This window comes from Nannospalax galili, unplaced genomic scaffold (genome assembly GCF_000622305.1).
Source record: "Nannospalax galili isolate Female #2095 unplaced genomic scaffold, S.galili_v1.0 scaffold128, whole genome shotgun sequence".
NCBI classification, from domain to species: Eukaryota; Metazoa; Chordata; class Mammalia; order Rodentia; family Spalacidae; genus Nannospalax; species Nannospalax galili.
The window spans coordinates 1,396,871-1,417,385 of NW_008360322.1; the positions used below are offsets into that span (position 1 = coordinate 1,396,871).

At 36.6% G+C, this 20,515-nt stretch overlaps 1 protein-coding gene across 1 annotated transcript; it reads right to left on the reverse strand.

Moving 5' to 3' along the window:
- Positions 1-4,882: 4,882 nt before the first annotated feature.
- Positions 4,883-18,711, reverse strand: LOC108490303 (sperm-associated acrosin inhibitor-like). The gene is made up of 4 exons (XM_017796134.1): positions 18,638-18,711; positions 8,878-8,915; positions 7,859-7,974; positions 4,883-5,058 (listed from the first exon to the last, which is right to left on the reverse strand). Exons 1-4 carry the CDS (start codon positions 18,702-18,704, stop codon positions 4,992-4,994), a joined length of 288 nt encoding a protein of 95 aa, XP_017651623.1. The 5' UTR covers positions 18,705-18,711; the 3' UTR covers positions 4,883-4,991.
- Between the last annotated feature and the right edge of the window lie 1,804 nt (positions 18,712-20,515).

Here is a 20,515-nt window from a genome sequence, read left to right on the forward strand (position 1 = left end):
AGTGCCAGTCATGAGGTTAAGTCCATGACCATGAGTGTGTGTGGTGTGTTGAGTGTGAAGTATAGTAGGAATCAGTGGTGTGAGTTATCTCAAGCCAGCCCTCCAGTTTCCCTTGGCTCCAAAAGGACATAGATGATTCCAAGAGTAAGGACTGATGACAGGGGGCTTGCCAGACCATTTCTGGTAGAGGTAAATGGGTCTGCATGAAAAAAGCCCATGCGCTCCCTGACAGGAAGCATGTCTAAGCATCCCATCCTGGTTAGGAGTGGTGAGGAAGGGAAAAGATGGGGAGTTTTTTCCATTAAAATTTACTAAAAATAAATGCCTAAAATTATGCTTTAAAAATCATTGAATTTCTTTATCATGTTTTATGATTTTTTTTCATGATTCTACATCCTGGGGTTCCTCTGAGTGGTTTTTATTGTAGTACACTTCTGTAGGACTGGTTGGTTTTGGTGGGGACATATTTATCTTGGTTTTTCATGTTACTTTTGTTTTTACATTGTGGCCTGAGCACATGGATTTCTTTTGTTGGTTGAGTGTCTGCTATGAAATTCTAGCCTGCCTTTGTTTGGTTGAAATTTGATTCTGTTTTTATTGTTGATGTAGCTTGGATACTTTCTGATCAGGCATGAATAGTTAGTTGATCTGTGCTTTGGGTTCCCACTTTTTATTTTTTATTGGCAAGACAAGATCGTTCCAGGTTAGATAGGCCCAGCAGAACAAAGGTCTAGACCCAATTCCAGACCATGGGTATCCAGGTACAAAGGGGGACAACATGGGGAGTGTATAACTAGATAAGCAGAGTAAGTGTGAGGCCTGAAGCAGTGAGAGAGGTATAACTTTTGAATTTCCTTTTAGGATTGACTGCACAGGGTCCAGGATCAGCAGGTTTGGATGGAGCTTCTATGTTAGCACATTGGTTGGTAAATTAGTGTGGGAGTTGATACATCTGGAGTGAAAAGTGCTCAGATGTCAGGGCATACAGAGGTCTCAGGGATCCAGCTCCCAGATGTAAGTCTGGGGCTGGGGAGGATCATCAAGGCCCAGGCTGGGCTGAGAGCTGAGATGGCCAGGATTGACTCACTCTGCCAAGATGAAGTGCATGAAAATCCAGGATGGCATAGAATCCCTGTGGACAGGGAAAATTTGAGAGCTAAGATGGCAGGGCCTAAGGAATCTCAGGAAAGAAATTTCAAATCACTCAGATTTTCTGACATCCAATTGAATTTATCCCCAGAAAAAAAGTAGCATAAATTTGGCATAAGAAATTTGAATGTAAAAGCTTAATCTGACTTGTTGCAGCACAGAAAGTGGTTGAAAGTCCTTGATAGTCTTTTCCATCCAGGAAAAATAGAGTCTTTAGGGTGGTATGCTTATATTAGATGAATCAACCAATTTTAGCTCTATTTTGTTTAATTCCTTGTTTGATGGCTGTTCACTAGGAAAAGACTGTTATTAATTCTGAATATCCCAGACAAAATTTCTAAGTCTTTGATAATGGTGTGTAATGTCTCTTTTTTTCATAAATGACTCATCTAGTTCTTTCCCTCTTTTCATAAGATGCCCAGTAATTAATTTATAAGAAGATAAGTTCTTAGATGTAGAAGAACTTATGATAATGTCTTTGGCTAAAGAAGTCAAATGCTTTTGTTCACTTGATAATTATATTTTTAGTGTCAATTATTCATTTAATCAACAATATAGAGGACTGAGGATGATATACACAATAAAAATTTTGTACAATAGGCCATATTTTACAAATAGATTTAAATATTTGTCCACTGAAATAAGTTCCATTGTTGCTATATAATTGAGCAGGTTTCTTCAAGGAGGAATAATTCTTCCAAATAATTTTTCTATTGCTCAAGCGGTGGTTTTCTGTCAATGGGAGACTTAAATCCAATGGGCAATCATACACGCTTATCACCCAGACATATCCAAATTCTTAAGTTGGAGGCATGTGGACAATCTAAGCATAAGAGTTTAAATGACCTATTCAGTAAAGTGATAAAACTTAAAAATATTTGTTCTTTAAGACATGTTTTCAAAATTCTTTTTCTTTTTTTTTTTGGAAATGTAAAACTTCACTGTTATAACTAGAAAGTTACACTTTAGCTTTATATCAGTGCATTTAATATTGACCTGAGATTTTTTTTAACTTTTACATAAACTTTATTGAGAATTTCATGCATGCATATAAGGTGCTTTGATCAAATCCATGTCCACTCTCTACCCTCCAACATTCCCATATCTCCCCATCACTTTTTTTTTTCTTTTCTTTTTCTTTTTCTCTTCTTTCATTTATTTATTTTTATGGGGCTTTTGGCTACTCTAACATTCCCCCCCTCTGAGGAGGTAACCCTAAAATCTTTTAAGGATTAGATACAAGCTCTAAAATACTTCTGATGTTTTTGGCCTTTGGAACAGACCTGAAGAAGTTTTAATAACCTTTAATTGTGCCAAACAATCATATACATATTATTTGTAAATTTAATATTTCCTATTGCTCTGATGTACCTAAGCATTTTAGTGTCATCTTTGCTTTTCTATTTTGTAAAACTCTTTTACTTTAAAAAATTAATTTTAATTTTTTATTTAAAGTTTAAAGTTAAAGTTTCTTATTTAAAAGTATTTCTTTTATCCTTTAATCCTTTTTACTAAACTCGTGTTTCAAATCTGTAACCTCTCTTTTTTCATATTTGATAGCTCCTTTCTGTGATTTTTTTAATGTTTATGAAATACTTTTGCTTAACAAAATATCTCTTTACGTAAGTTTAAAGAAAGAAACAAGAAGTTGCATCTGAAACAAAAGCAGTCATGTAGTAATCTCTTTAGCCAGAGAGGAAATATTTTAAAAAGAAACATGTGTGCTATAAAACTTTGGCTCAAACAATGGACATAGTGAGCCTCAAAAATCTAAATCTCCCAAGGAGTCTCATGCTGGGGGAAGGAAAAAGCTGACATATGGTGCCAGCTAAAGGAGGAACTTGCTTCTCGAGAAGAGATTTCACACACTTCTGAGAACTTGCAGAATACACCAGAGCTGACACCATGATTGGACACAGCACACCTTAAACTACACTGCAGAATATGAAAATCTCTTGTCCTGTTTTTAAACGCAAGCCTTAAATCACTGCCCTCTAGGACAGACATGGGATTAACTAGAGCCCCTTTCTTTGATCCTTTTCTCTATGTGGTCACATTGAATAAATCTTTTTATCTGAATTTTACTAACAGTACTTCTGACTTTAATTGGCATATAGTGGACGGGTAGGCAGGGCCCAGGTTTTCACCCTAAATCTCTGTTAACAGTGTTAACAGTCCTGGAAACTTTTCATTCTTTCTCATCAAAAAATTTAAGCTAGACTACTTATTAAACATTTAACTCATGATGACAGGTAATCAGAAACTGCCCTTGCTAAAAACACTGAGTTTTCACTTGAGCATCAAAGGCAACCAAAGACAGGAAAAAGTCTGGCATCTCTACCTTCACGGAGTGTTTCTCTGCTTCCTAATGGATCACTTCCTTACCTCTGTATAGAAGGATATTAATTACTTAGGTAATATCTTTTGCTGAGTGTTGTTTTGACTAACAGAGTCTTTTTTGTTTTCATATAAATTTCACGTTTTCAAGGCTCTATTATGACTTCCTACAGTCATGATGCTATATCTCTTCAAATGAAGCTCATCTTTGGACCTGGGGGCCTGCTCTCTCCCTTCAGAGCCTCAACTCTTTTTTAACAAACTGTCTGAAGCATAATTTTATTTCAGTTCCTTTCTATCAACCTGCCTCTTTTACTTTTCAGTTATAATAATGCCATATATAATTTTTAAAGTGTTTGAACCTGAATGAACAGTTTTAAATGTGGCTCCAAATTTTTAAATTTTTCTTCTTTTTATTTCCCTTGAGACAGGGTCTCGTGTAGCCTAAACTGGCCACAACCTTCTAATATGGCCAAAAGTTACCTTGGACTGGTGATCCTCCTAGCTCCCTCTCTTAAGTACAAGAACTAAAGGCATACAACCATCACTCTTGGCTTCAAACAACACATTCCAATGGATAGTTCTACAATCAATACTAGGCATGAAAATGAATAAGCAGATCCCACACAGATCACTCTTTCAGGTGCTGAAATTTGTACTAAAAAAGAAAGCAGGCCAGCAAGTACTTGTGGTAGACTGATAATTATCAGTCAGTAATCAACTTTTCTGCCAAGAAAGTCCATTTATAAGTGAATATTTGGCAACCCAAGTAAAGCCTGATCTTGTTAAATGTAGAAGTATCAGTTTTGCTAAAAAAACGACTATACTATTTCAAAGAAAACAGAGTTGCCTGACATTTACAATCAATCTTGACTGATGGAACAAAAAAGAAAATGAAAATTGAAAGTGAAATTTGTTTCTCCTAATCCTCAGATATTTTAAAATATCTTTGAATATTACAATACACTCAGTTTGAGACATATGCTGTGTATTAGAATTTAAGTTATAGTTCTATCATTCCTAATCCTAAACTCTTAAAAATAACATGAAAGTACTTGTTAGAATTTATATTTTCAAATATCTCTACAGAGATACGGACTCTCGGGAATAGAGATGAGCCCCAAAATCTGTACTTTTGATGAGCATTCAAGTATTGTATTAGCTACTGATCCTTCAACGTGCTTTCTTTAATTATAATTACCAAAAATACTCATTTACTTTAACCAATCACTCTCACAAGACAAGGTTCTTAATGATGATGAAATTATTTAACATTTTGTTGAATGAAACATTTATAAATCACACTGGATTTAATATAAAACAAAAAGTTAAGATAACAGAGTTTGATATCAGCATGAAAAAAATGGAAATAAAATCAATCACAAGCTCACAGGTTGGAAAGATTCTTCAGTATCTCATATTCCACATTCTGAACTATAGAGGGCCTCATTCATTGGATAGGAATTCAAGACCCTGATTGAGAAGATTCCAGTTGATTGTAGGAATCACCTTGGAAAGGGTTTTCCATCACAACGACCGTCATATTTATAACCAAATTTTCTCTTAGCTTTCCTGTACATAAAGAAGGTAGAAGAAAATATAAATTATTGAACTACCCATTTCAACTCACTGAGCACTGTTTAATGTACTTCTTAATGCAGAAACTTGAACATGGCTAAGTGTGTAGACTTTACTAGCCTCTACATGCAGCTGAGCTATTCCTATCTCCCACTCTTGAAGGACCCTTTTACTAATCTGGGAAAACTTGATTCTTCCTACATGTTAATTCTTATTTAGCCTTAGGACATGTCCAACTCAAAAAGAGAAAAGTATTAGAAAGTGCCTAATGTTTCTCTAGAAGCAAAATCCAATTTTGGAATTAAGTATACACAAATTTTAATGGAAACAAACACTGGAGATAAAAAATGTGGAGTAAGGAGGGAAGATAGCAGAATCAATGGAAAAAGAATCTATGTGTGACTTTACTAGCATTCACAGAACAATATCATGACACATGCCCTGTGCAATAAAAAGAGACATGATCCACAGTGATAGAGCAGAAAGTGAGTTTGGGTGGAAGTTCCCCAGACTGCTCAGACACATAATAGAAATTTAGAGGCTGTAAACAAGTTCAGCAGAAAAGGTAGCTCAGTACAGAAATTCATCCAAGCATTAGATGATGACTTGTGAGAGTTCTATATTTAGGGAGCTCTATATTTAGAACAAGATTCTTGTTTAATTATGCTACATCATGGGGATTATCATAGATCATCTGTCCTAGTGAGCTTGCTATTAATTTGACACAACCTGATTCATCTGAGTAGGGGCACTCAAGTGAGATTTCTTGTTTATGTGGGCACATCTTGGAGAAGGATTATCTTGATTGTTAACTGATATAGGAGAGCCCAGCCCATTGTGGACAGTACCCTTCCCTGACCAGGTTATCCTGGGCAGTTTAAGAGAGCTAGCTAAGTTTGAACCTGTAAGCCAGTACGCAACCTTTCTCTGTGGTTTCTGTTTCAAGTTTCTGTTTGAGTTCTTGTCCTGACTTCCTTCAAAGATGAACTGCAACCTGAATGCTGAAGTAGATCTTTCTTCCTCTGGTTGTTTTTCCTCATGGCATTTGTCATAGTAACAACATGAAACTGGAACAGAAATTGGTACCAGAGGCGTGGAGTGCTGCTGCTATAAACCCAACCCTGTGGTTTTTATGCCTTGGACAGTTTTTTCGGGAGAAATGTGGAAGCATTTGGAACTTTAGTGTGGAAAAACCTATTGAGTGTCATGGGCAGAGCTTAACGGGCCATTCTTGCTGGAGATTGGGAGATAAGATGATGAGAGAAATGCGCACAGTGAATGTCTGACTATTGAGGTTTCTGAACTAAGCAAATATACTATAGAGACTTGGGATAGGGGCCATTTATGTGATATTTAAGATTAAGAACCTGTGTGTGCTGATCAGATTGAGCTAAGGAATTAGCCATGATAAGTAAGTCAGCACCACTGAGATGAAATCTTTTGTTCTTTATTGGAACAATAGGAAAATTTCCTTTGGATCAACACACCAAAGTTGTAGTTCATGGTCCCCAAGGCAATCTCAAGCTGGCTTCAGGTTGACTATATAAGACTCACCCACATGCTGCTGCTTTTGAAGGTATGAAGCCTGCAGGACTAAGGAGATCATGGAAACAGCTGAAGCCTGGGAACATTTGGAAGGGCTCGAATCCCTGTATAGAGGTCAGTGGTGAAGGTGTAGCCTCATTTGTAAAGGAGACCCCGAGATATTGAAAATGCCAAGACCATGAAACATCATCCAAGGACAGCATTAAGTGTGATATGGAGCTGGCCTAAGCTTAGAAAACATGCTGTGTGTTCTGTGGATGGCAGAGATGGAGAAGTGGAACTGCCTAACCCTTCTGTACCCAGAAGACCACACAAGATGAGTGGGTCTCAGATGTTGAACACTGAGCCTCTGAATTTGGATTTAATACTGCTGAATTTTTAGTTTGCTTAAGTATAATTGTTTTGTGTCCAAGAATGAGATGTGTCTAAATTGTATTTCAGTTTTCAAATCCCACAGTTAAGAGACTTCCTTAATGTTATACTGTGCTTTATGTTATGATATTAAATGAAAGCTTGAGGACAAAAGTGATGCTTTTGTGTCAAGTTGGCAAGTAGTAGAGAGTCCTAGTTAGCTTTATCTCTCAATGTCAAGAGTCACCTTAGAAGGGACTCTAATTTGAGAGTTTCCCTAGGTCACATTGGCCAGTGGACAGGATTTTACTATCAGTAGATGTAGGAGGTCCCAGGCCACTGTGAGTAACACCATTACTTGGGCAAGTTGTCCTGCACACTATAAGAAAGCAAGCTAAGCATAAGCCTCTTAGTGAACCAGTAAGTAATATTCCTCCATGGTTTCTCCTTTAAGTTCTTGCTTGAGTTCCTGCCCTGACTTCCATCAAAGATGTATACCAACCTGTAAGCTGAAATAAATCCTTTCCTCCTTTTTGTTCTTTATGATCATGGTATTTGTCGTAGCAACAGAAAAAACTGGAGCATCATCTGAATTTTTGATTTTCATGAGTATAATGTGTAATGGCCTGCTGCTAGCATTTCACAAAAATTAAGCTAAACTAATTAATTTGGTACTCCTACAGACTATCAGAGTTGTACTGATAGATCAAGTACACAAACTATGGTTACAAGTTAGAACTTTAAGGAAAAGTGAAAAACAGTTTCCTGTGGCCTACTAGTGAAAGTAATTGTTTTTGTATGTTATGTTTCAGTTATAAGAAACATGGGTTTTTCCTATCATTTCTTGACAGTCTCTCCATTACTTTCAAGAATTAGTATTTAAGTCATATGTTCTTACAACATTTCACTGCAGAAAACACATTCATTGTTATAAGTTTTTCCATTGGTTGCACAGATTTCATCCATTTCTCTGGTGCAAAAAAAATTATTTCTTGCATACTTGTCACAGTCTGGCTGTTAAACAAAAAGTGAAAGCATGAAATTTACCAGATAATGATCTTTTTGAATAAAACTTACAAAAGAGTATAACAAATCAATATTAAGGATTAAATATTAATGTTGAAGTAACAATGCTCAAATATGATATATTATCTGTATTTAATGAATCTGATATTTTTAAAGCCATGTAAATGGTAATTGTATAGTTATCACATCCATATTTTCCTCACTCTGATATCTCTGTTGTTTTATACTGTAAGCTATCATAAACTGAATGATCCATTTGTTCTAAGCTTCTCCATACTTACATTGCACATATTACCCAATTGAACAAAGTACTCAATATTTCATTGCATTCACATGTGTCTTTGCACATATGTATAAGATCACATATAGACATAGATAAAATTTAGTGTTGGAAATATTGGTAATTTGTAAAAATAAACAATTTCATGTGTAATCTGATTTTCAGTTATTTAGTAACTTTTATCTTTTCAATTTTTTAAAAATACAGTTCTTCTTCACCTCTAGAAAGTGACATGAAAATTGATGTTTAAGTCACACTCAAATGAATTACTTTATTACTTTCAATCTTCTCACTTTACTAATGTAAGCAATTCTACTTTAAACATCTTTTGAATGAAATATAGTAGATACCAGTGTACATAAGGCCTGTTGATGGATTTTTGAATGACAGTATATTCTACACTGTATAATGCTAAATAATTTTACACAGTTGACAAGACTATTTCTTCACATTTATGTAATAACAAAAGAAGTATTTTTATTTTGTTTTGAACTGTTTTCAGTACCACACAGTACTTTTTGTGTGGTAATATTTGACAACAAAATTTACAATACTGATACATATTTAAAAGTTTATCTTTTCAAATCTACAATTTATCAGTAGAAACTTACCACTTTTGAGGCATGCACTGAATCTACAACAGCAGTCTCTGTAAGCAGAAGTAAACAGATACATGAAAAGAATAAAAGAGACAAGAAATTAGAGAGCTTGGCACGTAAAGGCATTTGCCATTAAGCTGAGGAGCTAAGGTCAAAGCCCCAGTCCACACATAGTAGAAAGAGAGAACCAAGTCCTGCAGGGTGTACTCTGACTTCAACACCTATGAAGCAGCATGCATGCCTCCTATACACAAATTAAATAAACAGATTAGTAAACATAAAAATGTTAAAAAAAAAAAAAAAGTTTTAAAAAGAGATTGGGAAGACCAGGCATGGTGGCGCGTGCCTTTAATCCCAGCACTTGGGAGGCAGAGGCAGGTGGGTCTTTGTGAGTTCGAGGCCAGCCTGGTCTACATAGTGAGTTCCAGGTCAGCTGGGGTTACAAGGACACCTTGCCTCAAAAAGACAAAAAAAAAAAAAAAAAAAAGAGTGGGGGGAAAAAAAACTATAGTCTACGGTGAGTCATATCCACAATATTTAGCAGTAACCTGTATAAACTGCATGTTCTCATGACATTGCAAGAAACCAGGTATCTGTCATCCAGGCTAATATAACGTATTTGTAGAATAGCTTCAATTATGTAAATGACTATTATTGTTTATTGTCTCTAAACACTTCATTTGGGGATGTAAACATTTTCTTTTCCTTAATACATCATCCCATCCCCAGCTCCTGCTGTAATCTGTATGAAGTTGCACTGTTCTGGCACCTATTTGAGGTCACAGATGCATGATCCCAGGCTTCCTCCCTCTCCCAATTCCACCCAAGATACACATGAACTTGCAATGTCTTGGCACCTCTGTGAGTTCAGAGACACCTGATCCGAGGCTCTTTCCCATCCTCAACTCTCAAGCAGACCAGTGAAAACTCTCATTGTCCCCTTCATTTCTCTGGGGTCAGAAACATGTGACCCCAGGCTGCTGCTTGTCCCCATCTTCCAACGGCATCCACATAGATTCATATACACGCAAGCACCAAAGTTCAGAGAGGTGTGACCCAGGCCCCCAATCATCCACAAGCTCTTGATATGATCCATTCATCTTTTGAAAGCCAGTCATCTAGCCAAACTTGGATCACCTCAACTAACCCACCTACAAATTAGCACTGGCAGTACTCCAAGAATAGCATAGGAGATCCAAACCAGCTAAACTGTGGTAAAAAACCAAGCACAGAATCAAACACTAATGCAAATGGCCCCAAAGCTCATACCAAATCAAACTAACTCCAGATGTGCAAATACCAGTACAAAGTATCCAACATGAAAAAAACAAGGCAATGTGTGTTCCTGCCCTTCCCCCAAATTACCAATCCCATAATAATGGCCTCTAATGATAGTCACTTGGAATAAATGCCAAAGAAAGAATCCAAAAGGACATATAGGGCTGGAGGGAATGCTCAGTGACTAAGAGTCCATACTACTTTGCCAAGGACCCAAATTCAGTTCTCAATAGCCATGTAAGGTGAATGTTCTCAAATGAACAGCTTAATGATGCAACTTGAAGCACTATAAAAACAAGGTCTAATCAACCCCAAAAGTAGTAGAAGGAAAAATATAACCAAGATCAAGGCAGATATCAATGAAGCAGAAATTTTTTTAAAGGTCAATGAAATGCAGATTTGTTTTTGGTTTTTGTTTTTGGGAAAAAAAAGATTGACAAACAATTATACAAATTAACTCAAAGATAAAGAAGATCTAAATTAACAAGATTAAATATGGAAGGGTGCATTACAAAAAGTACCAATGAATTCAGAAAATTACAGTGAAATACTTTACAAATATATATTCCTTCAAATTAGAAAATCTGAAGGAAATGGATAAATTTCTAAGTACATATGACCTACGAAATTTAAGATGAGATAAGCAGCTTAGACCCATAACAGTCAATGAGATTTAATAGGTTTTAAAAACTCCCCTGGGGGCTGGAGAGATGGCTCAGCGGTTAAGAACTCTGTTCTTGCAGAAGACCCAGGTTCAAATCCCAGCACCCACATGGCAGCTAACAACTGTCCATAACTCCAGTTTCAGGGTATCCAACAGCCTCTTCTGTCCTCCACGGGCATTGCACGACACAAGTGCACTTACCTACATTCATGCAATACACACATACACATAAAATAAAAATAATAATAAATAAAAAAATTTTTAAATCCCCCAAATACCTGATCCAGATTAATTCCTTGCAATATCAATACATGCAGAAAAGGCTTTTGAAAAAATCCATATGCCTTTATGATCAAAACCTTGAGAGTTCTAGAGTTGGAGTGAACAGATCTTACAGTTAAGGATTTATGACAACCTATAGACAATATCATGCTACACTGAGAAAAACTCAGAGTATTCCCACTAACATATAGAAGAAGACAAAGATGCTCACTCTCTCGACTCTATTCAATGTGTTACTTGAAGTCTTAGCTAGAGTAGTTATACAAGAGAAGGAAATAAAAAAGGGAACAAATAGAAAGGAAAGAAGTCAGCGTATTCCTACTTGCAGATGACACGATTCTATGTATATGAGACACTGAAGACTCATCCAGAAAACTCTTACAGGAGATAAACACTTTCAGCTAAGTGTAAGAATACAAAATTAACACAAAATGTCAATGGCTTTCCTTCATTCCTAAAATGAATATGCAGAGAAAAAAATCAGAGAAATAATCCCATTAATTCCTCATAAACAATAAATTCTTTGGAATGCATTTAACCAAAGAAGTGGATAATATTTATGATGAAAACTTTAAAACCTTGAAGAAGAAATTTAGGAAGACATCACAAGATGAGATGCCCTCCATGCTCATGATCAGAAGAATCCATACTGTAAAATAGCCATCCTAACAAAAGCATTCTACAAATTCAATGCAATCCCAATCAAAATCCCAGTGCCATTTTCACAGAAACAGGAAAAAAATCTTAAAATTCATATAGAAGCACAAAAGATCCTTGATAGCCAAATGATTCTCAGCAAAGATCAACGGTGAAGGTATTAAGATACATGATTTTAAGGTATACCACTTTGTCATAGGAATTAAAATCAGCATGCTTCAGCCGCAAGAACAGGTAGATCAATGAAATAGAAGACCCATATACAAGCCCACAGAAACTCACTCACCTGACATTTTTTACAAAGATGACAAAAACACACCTTATAGAAAAAAACAGCATCTTTAACAAGTGGGTCTGGGAAAAATTAATGTCTATATTACAAGAATGAAAATTAGATCTTTGTCGCTAACCCTGCACAAAACTTTACTGAAATAATTAAAGGTCTCAACATAAAACCTGAAACTCTGAAACTGCTAGCAGAAAAGGTAGAGAACATGCTACAATTATAGGCATAAATAAAGACTTTTTGATAGGATTTTTATCACTCCGGGAATAAGGCCAATGATAGACAAATGAGATCTCATAAAATTAAAAAAGCTTCTATTCAGTTATGAGGAGCCTGTCATTCTCATTAAAAGGCATCCTAAAAATGGGAGAAAATCTCTGCCATCTATACATCTGACAGACTACTAAAATCTAAAATACACAGAGTCAAAACCCTCAGTGTCAAGAAAATAAGTAACCCACTCAAAAATAGGATACTGAGCTGAACAGTTTTAACAAACAAAGGAATATGAATGGATAAAAATCATTTTATAAGTGTTCAATATCTTTAGCCACCAGGTAAATGCATATTAAAACTACTTTGACATTTCACACCAGTCAAAATGGCTATTATCAAGAAAACAAATAACAAAAATGCTGGTGAGGATTTGGGAAAGGGGAGTCCTTATTCACTGCTAGTTGGAATATGAACTTATGGTGTTTCTGGAAAAACTAAAACTAGAACTACCATAAGTCTCAGATACAAAGAACCAAAAACTCTAAAACTAAACATCCATGTTCATTGCCACTCTGTTCACAATACCTAGAGAATGAAATCAGCCTCATGTCCATCAGCTGATGACTGGATATTTAAGTGGTTGATAGACACAACCAAATTCTATTCAGCACTAAAGAAAAGAAAATTTGTAGGAAACTGTAAGGAACTGAAAAATACTATGCAAAGAAAGTTAACCCAGCCCCAGAAAGACACATGCCATAGGTGGTCATTCATATGTGGAAAACAGCTTTGAATTTTAAGATTTCTTATTTAAGTTGGATTAAAAAAGAGGCCATTGAGCAATAAAGGAGCCATGAGATGTACTGGGGGAAAGATATTCTGGAGAAGGATAGTAAAACACATTTTAATAGGGCTTTTGTCACTCAGGGAATAAGGCCAATGATAGACAAATGAGATCTCACGAAACTAAGAAGCTTCTGTTCAGTTATAAGGAAACTGTCATTCTCTATGAAAAAGCAGAGTGGAGGAAAATACTTGGGCTGAAAGAGTTTAAACGCAGAGGGGATAGGAGGATACGTTGGGGGAGCGATGGAGCTGAAGAGGGTTGATTTAGCCAAACTTACTGTAGAGTGGAAAGCTGTATAGTAAGCTACTAATTTACAAGATAACAATGCATGTAAGTTTCTTAGTAAATATTTTATTTTTATTTTATGTGTATGAGTGTATTGCCTGCATGTATGTGAGTGCACCTGTGTTGTGCAATGCCGAAGAGGTCACAAGAGGGCTTTGGACTCCCCTGGAACTGGAGTTAAGGACGGTTGGTAGCCTCCATGACTACAAGAACACTCAGTGCTCTTAACTGCTGAGCCATCTCTCCAGCCCCCATACATTTAAGTTTTTTAAATAAAAAATTAGGGCCAAGGAAATAGATTGCTATCAAGCCTGATCTGTATAACCCACATGGTGGAAGGAATGAACCAAGTATCTCAAGTTATTCTCTGACTTCCATACTGGGGAGCATGCTGCACACCTAAACAAGCCTACTTGCACATGTAAGCATGTGTATGTATACGTACACAAACTTATTTGTAAATGTAATTTTTTATATATCAATGCATTTTCATGTATTTATAAAGAAAATTGTGGGGCTGGAGAGATGGCTTAGTGGTTCAGAGCGCTTACTACTTTTGCAGAGGACCTGGGCTTAGTTCCCATCACCCTCATGACATGTGGCTAACAACCATTGTTAACTTCAGTTCCAGGGTAATTCAGTGCCCTCTTCCGACCTCCATGGCCATTGCATGGCATGGGTGCACTTATGTACCTGTAGGCAATACACTCATACACATAAAATATTGAAATAATAAATGAAATATTTTAAAGAAAAATGTTTAAATAGAGGTACTTGCATGGGTGGAGAATGCTGTTCCCAGAAACCATAAATCTTTAAACAAAAATTCCAGTGCCTCATGTAGGATATCTCTCTATGAATTTCTGACCAGGAAGTTACCAGTAGCTCCTCACACAGTAAAAGCTATTGCTATTTCCCATAGTCACCCACCAAAACTAGATGGTAAGACACTATTAATGAAGACACCACACACTTGGGATGTAGAACACATATAAACCAAGCTGGAAATAAGAAAGTGGCTAATACTGATAGTACTTGAAGTTGCTATGCAGAATGGTGGGGTGAAAAGACATCAGCACTCTTACTCATCTGTGGATCCTGAGTACTATAATACCTACCCAACAGCCAAGGTGTTCCCACAGTTACAGTAGTGGCACAAATGTTTGGGGTGTAACGAGCTAGTTTCTCATTCGATTTGAGAACTGATCAATGGAAAGAAATACATAAGCCTGGGCAAAAATCTATGGTTGGAGATATTGCAGGCTGTGGGAAGAGCTTACTACTGATATTAGACTAAATGGATATGTACCCAAAGTGCTTTCTAAGTATTGATATCTAGAAGTGTAGCACTGCTATCCACCTTTTCCAGAGAAGCTTCTATTGGCAGTAGGCGATAGCTAATATGCATAATAAGTCAAATGCATCAATGATTGCCAAATGCTCATCCATAAATTGGATATCTCATCTCTGCTCTGAGATCCAGAGTACAGCATGGGAAATGGGCAAAAGATCATAAGAACTGGAGGATGAGTTCCATGTAACACTTTCTTCTGGATATAACATGGCCCTTAGAATCACAAAGACACATCAATTATGACAACTGCACAAGATCTGCCTCCCAAAATAAGACATGAAGTTAGGAGAGAAATTAGTTGGGAATAAGAAGGCTACGTAGGCAGGAGGCTGGGAAAAGAGAGGGTGACAAGGGATTAATATGTTCACAATCCATTGTACACATATATTAAATTTGTACAATGAAATCACAAAATGCGGAAATAAATGACAACGCTTCCATGAGCATGTACAAGTCGCAGATATGGGACTCAGGAGTATTCAGCAAGAGAAGTCTGAGGGGCCCTGTGATCCAGATCTCTCCTAAGGAAGACTTGATTCAATTCAAAGTCTTCATGGACCTGCTTACTCGATTAAAATACGTTAAACTTTCATCAATGCACATCACCCCATTTCTTCCAGCACAAGTGGAGAAGTGACAGAAGCCTCACCTCTGAGGAGAGCCATCTCTGACTTAGCACTTGTTTTTCCTGAAATAGCCCTCCCTTTACTGTTAACTCACCATGGACGAGTTTAATTATGTAATGAGGATAATGCATTATATTCTAATTTCTAACTGGATCTTTCTTTTCTCCTTTTAATTTTGTTTTTTCCTTCACTTTTCAATATTTTTAGTATTTACTTAGGGTATAGTATCAAAAGAGAAAATAGATTTCTTCCCCACACATTTAGCCGATTTCCTAATTTCATGTGCTGAGTAATTAATTTCCTTAACACGTGTTCTGGTTTCTCCTGCTGTGACAAAATGCTGACCAAACCAGGTTTATTTCATCTCACATTTCCAGGTCACAGTCCATTTTTGAGGGAAGTCATGCAGGGACTGAGGGAAGGAAAATGGAGGCAGGAACTGACACCCAGAGCATGGAGGAACACTGCTTACTGGCCTGCTGCTCTGGCCTGAGTTCAACCTGATTTCTAGTAAAACCCAGAAGTACCTGCCCACGGGGTGGGGGTATCACCCACAGTAGTCTGAACCCTCCCACTTCAACCGACAATCAAAAAACTGCTTTTGAGACATGACCACAGGCCAATCTGAAAGAGGAATTCCCCAGATGAGGTTCCCTTCCCAAGTGTGTCAACTTGACAGCTGAAGCTAGCCAAGACAGCAGGTTTAGAATGTACTTGATGTCCATTCTTAGGTCTGTTTCACAATTATTTATATTTTACAATTTATCTGACAAATAATTTCTTTGCTATTTAGAATATTTTGACTGTCATGGCTTTAAAACATGTTTAATGTTTGGCTTGACAAATCCACCCTTTTACGTTTCTTTTTAATGACAATTTTAGGTAACCTAGTCTGCTTATATGCTAAGAAGTTTTGGATTTGTAGTAAGTTTTCCCTATTCAAGAAGCAGAAAATTTTTATTGGTGTTTGTATGTGCTATGTTCAAGTCATTCTGTAAACATGGACAGAGCTCTCACTGTCGTAGATATTGAGAATACAGCAGAGAACCAGAGTATTTATACCCGGGACCTGATAACCTCAGATTATCCTATAGGAGACAAAAGGACAAAAAGATTATTTCAGATGGTGATATGTGCTTGTGCTAGATTCCTTTAGTTGTCCACTTGACACAGCTGGTTACATGAAACCTCAATAGATGGATTATTTCCATTGAATTTTCCTATGTCCGTGTCTGTGATGCATTTCCTTGATTGCTGAGGGATGTTGGAAGGCCTAGTCCACTGTGGGCAGTGCCACCCCTGAGCAGGCAGTCCTGTATTTTTAGGAAAGCAGGCTGGACATAGGTCAGGCCTCAAGCCAAGTAATCAGTGTACGTCCGTGGTCTGTGCTCCAGGTTCCTTTCCTGAGTTCCTGCCTTGGCTTCCCTTGATGACCGGCTGTGCTTTAATCCAAATAAACCCTTTCCTCCCCAAGTTGGATTTGGTCAGTGTTTTTATCACAGTCATAAAAAAGCAAGCTAAGACAGTGCTGTAAAGGAAATAAAATCAGGAAAAAGAGCACACAGAGGAGGCAAAACTCACTATGTGGAGAACTCACTATCAGGAGGACCATTTCTCAAAGGAAGTGATGCTTGAATTTGAATGAGTGTTTGATCTGTAAATAAATTTCAGGTGTTATAATTAAAATATTCACTGTAAGATTGTAGAATTGTTTCCATTTGTTCGATTTATATCTTTGATTGTTCCCACCTCCCAAGCAGTTCTCGTAAATCTTAGTTATCTCTGTGTATTAGTATTTCATTGTGATGCCATGCTGATGGTGGTGAAGAGCAGAACCCATTCCTGTTTTGTCTTTAACATTATGATTAGTAAGTGTAAGAAGGGAGGTAAGGAGGCATGGCTCCCGCTCTCTCTCTCTCTCTCTCTCTCTCTCTCTCTCTCTGTGTGTGTGTGTGTGTGTGTGTGTGTGTGTGTGTGTGTCTAAAACACAGTCCATTACAGGCTTGGAACTCTCCAGGCCTGACTGGCCAGTAAGCCCCAGGGATCCTTCTTTCTCTGCCTCCCGAGCACTAGGATTAGAGGCTCACGCTACCATGGCCAAGTCTTTACATGGGTTCTGGAGATGAAATTCAGACCTCCATGTTTCCAAGGCAAGTATTTTACTGACTAAACTGACTCCAAAATACAAAGGCATGGCTTTCTTAATGGTTATCCATATCTGGTTCCCTTGTTCAATATTTATTCCTCATGAGTATTTTGACAAGATTCTTATGATTTCTTCAAATGCTATTATCGTACATAGAAACAATGAAGATGCTGTTTCCTCATTTCTGTTAGTTATAGTCCTGATTTTTTTAACATACTCAATAACAGTTTAACATACTCAATAACATACCCATAACATACTTGATAACATACTTTAACATACTCAATAATAGTTTTAACATACTCAATAACAGTTTCCAGAGCAAAGATATATCTCTTTCAACCACAATGAAGAAAAATAGATGTATGCTCAATAAATACTTCAAGTTACTATAAAAATACGTAAGAAACCCTACTCACAGGATAATCCCTTAAAACCACTTAAATTGCTGAACATGAAGTGATATAAGAAGGAATTAATGGTTAAATATTGGTAAGATATATCTTGAGATTATCTAATGTCTCACAATTACTTTATTCTGAAGTTCAGAATTTGTCAGTGGAGGAATCCATGAGTTGCCTCCTTACATAGACCTTGACTTAGAAAATTCAGTCTTTTTAAAAAATGATATGGTCAAGGAACACCAGATCTGGAAGACATCATCATTTTCTACACTTTACATAAGTACAATTAAGGTATCTGACCTCCACAATGAGATGGGGGGTAAATATATTTAACCAAAGCATAGTAAAAACAAAAATGTCTAAAGTCAAATACTTATTCTTTTTTATCTCCTTTCTAAGACTCTTGCTTTCACTGTGTTGTCCCAGCTGACCATGACTTCCAGACCTCAAAAATCCTCCTGCCTCTGTCTACTGACTAGCTGATACTATTATATGCAGTTTCTTACTACATGTTCAGAAGCATACCTCTTCCCCCAATTCTCTAAGATAGGAAATGAGTAAAAGCAAGTGATTGGTGTAATTTTTAAAAACTCTGCAACATGATCTGGTTCATGTCACCAGTTTACTATTTCCAATCCCAATTTAAAATTTCAACCACTAAGGAATTGTAATAGATGCTTCCAGCATTACCTGCCACTTGGGAAAGGATACTAGAAAATTTACTCACCATTATGAAGAGTAACTGTCAAAGCCAGGATGAAAATGATTTTGATCCATAATGAAAAGGAAAGCATTTTATCAAGTCTGTGGAACAAATATTTAATAGTGTTTATAGCATATTTCCAAATGAGAGGCTCTTATAGACAAAGGAACGACTGTACATCTCTTCCCCAGATTCCTGATGATAATGACCTTTTCACATGATTCTTCTTTAATCTTAGAAGTAAGGCACAACATGAGCACAGAAGGTCTGCTGGAGACTTGAAATACTCACCTTGCACATTTAAAGATTTATTTCTTCCCAATCCTTGGCTTATCCAAGAAGATTAGGTAATTTGGAAAAAATATCCACATTGAAAGCTCAGCTTTTCCTAAACAGCCAGAAAGTTATTTCCTTGTGGGGTAATAGGGGAAGCAAAAAAAAAAAAAAAACCACAAAGCAAAACAAAACAAAAAGACCCATGCCAAGCCCAGTGCACACTGAAGAGAAAAAGAGAAACTATAACAAACAAAAGAACCTGGAGAAGTCCTGGAGAAGTTTTAGACAGCAGGAGGGCCTCTGAGTATCTCTGCCTTACCTACCTGAAAACAGGTAAGAAAATGGAGAGACAAACAGTTCTGGTCTTATTGTTTTACTGCCTTCCTTTCTCATTCACTGTTTCCACCTCTAGAGTTTTTATTGTCCTCTACATGAGGAACTTTGTTGGGGGTAAGACCATAGCCAAGCATAGATAACACTCAGGTATGCTGTGGTCCATTGGAGGAATCAATGTACCTACATCATGAGACACATACCATTTGTTCTGTAAAGACATCACCTCATCAAGGACAACTTGTAACATCTTGACCTGATCTATCCAGAAGCACCAGAAAGGGAATGAGAATAAAATGAGTACTGATAGATCCTGAGACACAGACGTGATAGCTTTCCAGATTACTGAGCTGGAAATAAAAGAATAAAGGCTAGAAAGAGAAATAATTGAAAGAATTGTAACTAGATTTATTATTGAATCTTTGGTAGTGTGAAATCCCACACTACTATGATGTTTATTAGTCTTTTTGAGGGACCTGTAGAGTTACATGAAGTTATGGCTACTTGTGAAGAGTTGGGCAGAATGATCACTTTAACCAGTTTTCCAAATGGGATATTTCTAAATATATTGCACATTTAAAACCAGGAATAGGTGTCAGCTGGAGTTCATTTCCCAAGTCCTTCTCTACCATCAAGATTGTGAATCCCTTGTTTGCACAGGAAGCCTGGGCTATGGTGTGTTTACAAAAGCTCAATAATTTTTAAACTTTGTTATATTTAATAACCACATTATTAGAAGAAGCATTTCATTACAGCTTTAACATATTCAGTAACACATTCCAGAGCAAGGATACATCTCTTTCAAAAGTGGCTGTAAATTTATAGGTTCACAGTTGAATTAATACAGTTATCCAATATTGAACTCAATATAAATCCTGTAAGGCATAAAATTGAATGAGTTTTTACCCTTTAAAGATCTCCATTTCATTTTAAAATATGCTGTTTCCTACTTTTTTATTTTTTAGAAGCATTTCATTAACATACTCAATAACAGTTTAACATACTCAATAACAGTTTAACATTCTCTATAACAGTTTAACATAATAACAGTTTCCAGAGCAAAGCTTTAACATACTCAATAACATACTCAATAACAGTTTAACATTCTCAGTAACAGTTTAACATAATAACAGTTCCCAGAGCAAATCTTTAACATACTCAATAACATACATTCTTTAACATACTCAATAACACTTTTAACTTTAACATACTCAATAACAGCTTTAACATACTCAATAACAGTTTCCAGAGCAAAGATACATCTCTTTCAAAAGTGGCTATAAAATTTTTAGG